Source organism: Myripristis murdjan, chromosome 6, assembly GCF_902150065.1.
Source record: "Myripristis murdjan chromosome 6, fMyrMur1.1, whole genome shotgun sequence".
In the NCBI taxonomy this organism is placed as follows: domain Eukaryota; kingdom Metazoa; phylum Chordata; class Actinopteri; order Holocentriformes; family Holocentridae; genus Myripristis; species Myripristis murdjan.
In genome coordinates this window covers 19848481-19855895 of record NC_043985.1, presented here as the reverse complement: position 1 = coordinate 19855895, position 7415 = coordinate 19848481, and the positions used below count along the sequence as shown (strand labels likewise).

Genomic DNA, 7415 nt, shown 5'->3' with positions numbered 1-7415 from the left:
GTGTGTGTGTGTGTGTGTGTGTCTGTGAGTGCGTGCGTGCATGTGTGTGTGTGTGTGTGTGTGCGTGCATGTGTGTGTGTGTGTGTGTGTGTGTGTGTGTGGTGGAGTGGGGTGGGGGTGGGGGGCAGGCACAGTCAGTTCTGATAACAGCAACAGTAGGAGGAGGATGAGCCGTGGGACCGCCCCACTCTCCCACAGATATAAATAGGAGGTGGATTTTTTTACTCCACTCATTTCTCCTGAAGGATGAGATCCCTGAAACACCTAAAACATCACTCCAGGAACAATGTGGTGAGTTTGTAACCTAAAGATGGAGAATGTTTTCACTATTGGCAATAGGGGGGCAGTTTTTTACGTGTTGTTAGTGAGGTATTTACACTCTGCCTGTCTGTGTGAGGGGAAGCGAGATTACTTTTTCATATGAGCACCGCAGTGGGAACATCTTTTCACAGATAAGAGTAGACTAACTATTCTTTTTCTCTCCATCTCCGCCACACATCTTCTATTATTATTCTAATTGTTTGGGTTTTGTCCTTAGGTGTCTTTCACTTGCAACTTTAAATGTGAAAGTATGGACTCTTGCAATTACTATCCTTCCTCTCTTTCTCCTTGTCATTTGTCTTTTTCTCTTTCATTTTGTCAGCCTTTCATTTTGCTGTGCTTTTTCTCTTCTCTCCCTTCTCCAGCTCCCCTCCCTCCTTTCCCTCTTTCTCTCTCACTCACTCACTCTGTCTTTCTGTCTCTCCAGCTCCCCCCGCACACCCCTCCCTCTCCTTTTCCTTTCTCTCTTCCCTTCTCTCACATGCTCACTCAATCTCTCCCTTCCCCTCCCTCCCCTCCCGCTCCCCTCTTTCTTTATCTTTCAGCCCCTCCATCTCATTTCTCTCTCCCTCTCCCTCCCTCCACTCCTCCCCCGCCCACAGCTCTTTCTCCTTCTCTCTATACCTCCCTCCCTCTCTTTCTCTCACTCACACACACACACACACACACAAACACACACACACACACACACTTTCAAATACACACCCAGTCTCTCTCCATTTCTTTCTCACAAACACACAGTCTGTCTCTGTCTGACTACTTTAAAAGCAGTAATTATAAATGACGTGGTTATCAGGGCATCCAGGTCTACTCCCCTCTCCCAATACACACACACACACACACACACACACACACACACACACCTTTTTTCCTGCTTTATCTCCTCTTCCTTTTCCCCTCTCTCCATCCACTCTTTCTCCTCTCTCAGTATTGTATCAGGAAAGGGAGCAGCTCTTGCTGGTAATGTATGGTACAGAGTAAAGACTAGTGTGTAGTGTGTAAAGAGGCAAGGGGTCAGAGCTTCTTCATACATTTTCCCACCAGTCAGATTTGTGCTAAGGCAAAACCTGGGTACACCGGGGTACAATACTGACCTCTCGTTTACCAGAGAGGAGCAGTTTGAATGTACCATGACTTCCTCTCCATAGTTTCACTGCTGAGCTTTTTTCAGACAGGCTAGGGTAAACATGTGCATGTGGGTCTGAAACACTTTATCCCGATTCATACAATTATGTGAGCGAGTCTCGCGCTTAGGTCTGGAATACAGAATGAGCTCGAAGCTCAATCGAATGTCTGTTATGGATATGAGACTGCCTGCCAGCATATATCATCTTGTTAAGGAAGCCCAGTGTGGCAGGCATTATGAAGTAGGCAACGGTGAGAGTCTCTGTGTGTTGAACTGAGAGGCTTTGCTCCTCATGAATGGGACAGATAGCTCCAGTGATGAGCCAACCGTGGTCAGCCAGGCTGCCCCGGGACCCCTCAGGAAGTGCTGAGGACAGTCCACGGAAGTCTACTTCCTGGTTGGACCTGCATCCCTTGTTGTATTCTTTATTATTCTAAAGCCTGTCAAGGAAGGAAGCGGGGTGCTAACACAGATCTGCTTTATCTCCTCAATCTAATGTCCTCTGGATTCAGAGCAAAGAAACAAGGCGTAGTCAGAGCGAGGCTTTCAGAGTAACCGTGAAAAACACTATCCTAAGACTCTCCCGGAGACTTTTGGAAAGAAGGTTGTACAACTTTTGATATCTGTTTAGTAATGCTGAGCCCCAATAACTATCTTATATGATTAATTTAGTATCACAAGAACACAAGTTATTAATAATAATAGTACTAATATCATGAGGTTTCAATGAGGAAATGAGGTTACAAGAAGAAAGATTGTGCAACACAGGTTTTGTAATAACAGAATGATGACAAAAATAATCACACGTATATTATGGTTTCCTATACAGTTTTACTATGACAAATTCCTTGTATGCTCTTAAACTACCTGGCAAAAAAATGATTCTGGTTCTAATTTTTTCTAATGTGTGTTACATGTTTTATGTGTTTTTCTGCAGGAGGAGGAGAGTGGCCGCCTGGTGCGGACTTTCCCGAAGATGACTGAGGGCCAAGTGGATGTGGGCACACAGACAGAGCCTGTGGTGGTGCTGTCTCTGGCTCAGGCTGCTGTTCTGGGTCTCATCTCCCAGAATGAAATCTTTGGTGCCACCATTGCTCCCAATGGCTTTTACATGGGAGAGCCCAGGGAGTGTCCCCCACCTCCACCCGAGGCCATGGAGTATGAGTACGCTGACCAGCTGATAGGGGCCAACGGGGACTACCTGGCTGATCCTGCAGGGGAACCGGAGGCCCAACCACACTGCAGCGAAAGGAGGCGGCCCGGGCCCCGTGGGAGAACCAAGAGGCCCAGAAGTGATGGAGCACTGGAAGATCGCCCACACAAAATATCGAGTCCACATGCACAGGTTAAAGGTGAATGTCTTGAGTCTGACACACCTCCTTCCTGCATTCACATGAATGGCAGGCATAGCCCAGGCAAGCCAGAGGATCCAGCCATCCAACATGGCTCACTGAAAGAGGAGCAGGCTTGCGGGAGCTGTCCTGTGTGTGTTAGAGATACATCCAACCAGCAGACAGATGGACAGCCAGAACAAGAACAGGAAGAAAGTGCAGGTAGGGAAAGAGAGGGAAAAGAAGAAGAGCTGGTCGTGGAAGAAGAGGAGGAGGAAGCATTAAACCTCAAGACTAGTGGAGACACTGGAAGCCCCCTGATGAACCGCTACTATGAGTCCAGCGAGGTGGCCTATGAATCTGCTGATATGGCCATGCCTGGGGAGTACGAAGAGAGTAGCCAGGCCATGCTGTGGTCAGACCCAGAGGGCCTTGCCAGGCGCATGCAGATCGACCGGCTGGACATCAACGTCCAGATTGATGAGTCCTACTGCGTGGATGTGGGGGAGGGCCTGAAGCGCTGGAAGTGCCGCATGTGTGAGAAATCCTACACCTCCAAATATAACCTTGTCACTCATATCCTGGGCCATAATGGCATTAAGCCCCATGAATGCCTACACTGTGGTAAGCTCTTCAAGCAACCCAGCCACCTCCAGACCCACCTGCTCACCCACCAGGGCACCCGGCCCCACAAGTGCACCGTGTGTGAAAAGGCTTTCACCCAGACCAGCCACCTGAAGAGGCACATGCTGCAGCACTCAGACGTCAAGCCCTACAGCTGTCGCTTCTGCGGACGTGGCTTTGCCTACCCTAGCGAGCTGCGGACCCACGAGAACAAGCACGAGAACGGTCAGTGCCATGTCTGCTCCCAGTGTGGCATGGAGTTCCCAACCTATGCGCACCTCAAGCGTCACCTGACCAGCCACCAGGGCCCCACCACCTACCAGTGCACAGAGTGCCACAAGTCTTTTGCTTATCGCAGCCAGCTGCAGAACCACCTAATGAAGCACCAGAATGTGCGGCCCTACGTCTGCCCCGAGTGTGGCATGGAGTTTGTCCAGATCCACCACCTCCGACAGCACGCCCTCACTCACAAGGTACTGGCAGCGCACGCCCTCGCACTTAAGGTACTGAAACCCATTAATGTGCCTGATTGTCTTTTGTACCACTTTATGTGTTCAAAACCAAAACCCATTTTAAAGTAGGTTGGGCTCATGCAATCACAATACTGTTTAAAGAGCAGTAAACATTTGATTTAAAAAAAAAAAAAAACAATCACTGTTAACAAGAAGCATAAGAACTCTGTTTGGCGTCTAGTGATTAGTTATAGAATGTGAGCCCAATGAGTGAGACCTCATAGAAAAACTGAGGGTTATATTGCACACTTGTCTCACAGTCTTTTTTTTCCCAAACCAGTTGCTTTGTAAACATAGCCTTCAAAGGCCTTGATTCTTTGTGTGTGGCTCAACCCCCCACTTGCAAGTGTTTTGTGCCGTGTTGTTCGTTGAGCTACTCCCCTTTATGTCAAATGAATCATTGCAGTCTTTTTCTCCATTTAATTATACAGTCTGTGTGATATTCTATAGAATAACCCTCTTTCTTTTCATGACACTGGCTTTTGTTAAATGTTTGAATAAATGTTCAATAAATAGTAAAAGTTTATTCTCCTCATTGTTAAGACTTATCTACTCCATGTCTCAACACTTGGTGGGGCTAATGTAACCTATATGAGCTAGATCAAAAGCCAGTATGCAAATGCTTACACTTTCTTTCTTCTATGTATTGTTGTGTTTGGCACAGCAGTGAATCCCCCATTCCATTAGAACCCCATGACATGTAGCTGTTTCCTTTATGCTTTCCTTGTGTGTTTCTCCCTATGAGTCATTGTTTATTTTACTCTAAACCATATATTCAGCCAAATTAATTAAATGGCCCAAACACTTTTGTTTCCTCAGGGTATGAAAGAATTCAAGTGTGATGTTTGTGCCAGAGAGTTCACTCTGTCTGCCAACCTGAAGAGACACATGTTGATCCATGCCAGTGTGAGGCCCTTCCAGTGCCATGTCTGCTTCAAGACCTTTGTCCAGAAACAGACCCTCAAAACCCACATGATTGTCCACCTGCCGGTCAAGCCTTTCAAATGCAAGGTGAGCGGAGCGAACGGACTTCACAAGATGTCAGGCGGGTCCCCATTGTAATGGAGCAGGGTGAACTGACTGTTCTGCTCTTGTCTCCAGGTATGTGGCAAGTCGTTTAACAGAATGTACAACCTCCTCGGTCACATGCATCTCCATGCTGGCAGCAAGCCCTTCAAGTGTCCTTACTGCACCAGCAAGTTCAACCTGAAGGGCAACCTCAGCCGACACATGAAGGTCAAACACGGCATCCTGGATGCATCGCTGGAAGGACAAGGTGAGTAACTTCGATCAGCTGTCCTTAATTACACCATCTTCAACTTAGTTACCCTCAAACTGATTAAATGCATCAATGACATCTGTATTTGCTGATAGTTTGTGCATGGCTAATTTCTTTACTGGACGGCTTGGTGGGCTTCATGTTGCATTATTGTCACTCAGTCTGTCCCTAATGCACTTTGACTCGGCATGTACTGTAATCTAGTGGCCAAGTGTTTTGATGTTTCTCTGTCACTCCCTCCCTGTGTGTTTAGTAAATATAGCAGTGCCTGGATTAGACATGCCTGTCTCTATCAGTGGAGAATGATATGGAGGCAGGAGAGGAGGGGCAATCTACTGACTGCCCTCTATTAGGCCATGTGTCGTTAGGAAGGACTGTGTGTGTGTGTGTGTGTGTGTGTGTGTGTGTGTGTTACTGAGGACAGGGTGGACTCATTTATGTCACTTTACTTGCTTCCTTCCTCAGAAGCCCCCCAAGACATAGAGAGCCAGGAGGACTATGAGGAGGAGAGCTTTGAATTCAGCGAGAGAGAAAACCGAGCGAACAACAACACCCCTGATATTGCTAAAATATCTGAAATCGAGTACTATAGCAGCTATGGGAAGGGCACAGGGCGCTATAACACTGCATGAATTATTAAAATGACCCCAAATTGGGTAGAAGTGTTAACTAATAAAATGGGATTATGTTTTTTTTTCTGTTAAAAGCATAACACTTGGGTTGTCCTTCACAGGCATGAGGTAACCCAACAAAATCTGCACATTCATATGCACTGGAATCTCTCCTCATGCTCTAATAGTTGGAAATGTATACTGCCTACTTAATTCCATACTTTTCAGTGCTAAAATACTGCAAATCTACTGAAACAATGTAGTATTTGGAACACGTGGACTGTCTGAAGTAAAAGGATTTATTTTTAGCTGAGAAAAAGATTAGATTGTCAGTTGATTAACAATAGGACTATCCTCTGAGCCTAAATTGTAAAGCACATTGTTTTTTTTTTTAAGCTAAAACAAGCATAAAAGCATATGGTAATGTTACAATGCACTTACTCATCCAGACAATCCCAGTCTCTTTCAAGTGAGTCTGTTGGGGTACACTGATGTGTAGGGTGAACAAGTCTTAATATTAATTTCACTTGCCAAAGCTTATCAAGTTGCAGAGGTTAATGAATTTCCTCACTTTGATTTATACTGTGATAAGTTAAAATTGAAGTCTGTAAAATTACTTTGACAGGATTTGCAATCTAAGTTGTATTGTATTTTACTGTACAGAATGTATCAGTCATCCAGTATGCTGGCTGGTACTGTGATCAGTGCATTGCACTGAGGGCCACTGTGTGTGACCAGTCTGGTTTTAGGTTCCTGTATTAACAAGCATCATCCTGCATTGATCCTAGTCTATGAATGTAATTGTTGCTGTGGAATGTTTAAGACGCTAATAAAAAGAAAATCAAAATACCCTTTTAATAGCAGACCCCCCCTCACCAAAGAATTGGATCTAATTTTTTACAAATCTTGCAGCTGAGGGCAGCCACAGTCTCTTTCCCTTTACAGTTGTATTGAGCTGGGACATTGGATTTTGTGGGGGCCCAATGGCAAACCTCAATTACGTTTAGGTTCCCGTTCCCAGTCATCTGTAGATTTCTTCAAAAGATTATCAGAGAGCAATCTGTGGTACTGTTCTCTTTAAGAAACTTCACTATTTCCCCATCCAGGCCTTCATGGGACAGACTGCAACATTTTTCAAAAGCGATGCAAACCCTGCATTCTTATTGCAGTTCTGGTTTTCATGGATGAATTTCAACAAGAATTGTCCCAAAAACTTGGACAGAAATATTAAGTGCCCCTGTGTGTCTGCAAGAGCATGCCATCCATCATGCTGTACACTGGTCTAAAGTGATGAACGACAACCTCCCAACATGTGACAGGGCCATGGACCTCGTGGAAAATGATTTGGGAAATGCTCAATATATTCAGTTTCCCAGTGCTTAGCTTTTCAAACATATAACCTGCAAACAAGGTATCAATTCTCAATGTTGATATAGTGCATTTAAAATAAAATGCTACTTTTTGTGATTTTTTGAGCTTCTGTGTTCATTCCATCAGTTTTAGTGATGAAATAAAGGGGAACTACAAAATGTTCAACTTAAATGGCTTTCTGTATTGTTAGACATTAGTGTGGAGATAATGTGGATAGAAATGTATGTATAATGTTGTGTA

At 45.1% G+C, this 7415-nt stretch overlaps 1 protein-coding gene across 2 annotated transcripts; it reads left to right on the top strand.

The window, feature by feature from the left end:
* Positions 1–246: 246 nt before the first annotated feature.
* Positions 247–7415, top strand: znf710a (zinc finger protein 710a). Of its 2 annotated transcripts, none has more exons than XM_030054351.1 (5): positions 247–291; positions 2385–3875; positions 4734–4925; positions 5016–5190; positions 5659–7415. In XM_030054351.1, the coding sequence occupies exons 1-5, from the start codon at positions 247–249 to the stop codon at positions 5823–5825; spliced, it is 2070 nt and encodes a 689-aa protein (XP_029910211.1). In that variant the 3' UTR covers positions 5826–7415. The 2 variants fall into 2 exon arrangements, with proteins under 2 accessions (XP_029910211.1, XP_029910210.1); XM_030054350.1 differs by having other exon boundaries at positions 2385–3905.

Coding starts and splice junctions, on each gene's coding strand:
- znf710a (XM_030054350.1), top strand. CDS start 247: ATGAGATCCCTGAAACACCTAAAACATCACTCCAGGAACAATGTG. Junction 4,926..5,015: donor TCAAGCCTTTCAAATGCAAG/GTGAGCGGAGCG, acceptor TCTTGTCTCCAG/GTATGTGGCAAGTCGTTTAA. Junction 5,191..5,658: donor TGCATCGCTGGAAGGACAAG/GTGAGTAACTTC, acceptor TTCCTTCCTCAG/AAGCCCCCCAAGACATAGAG.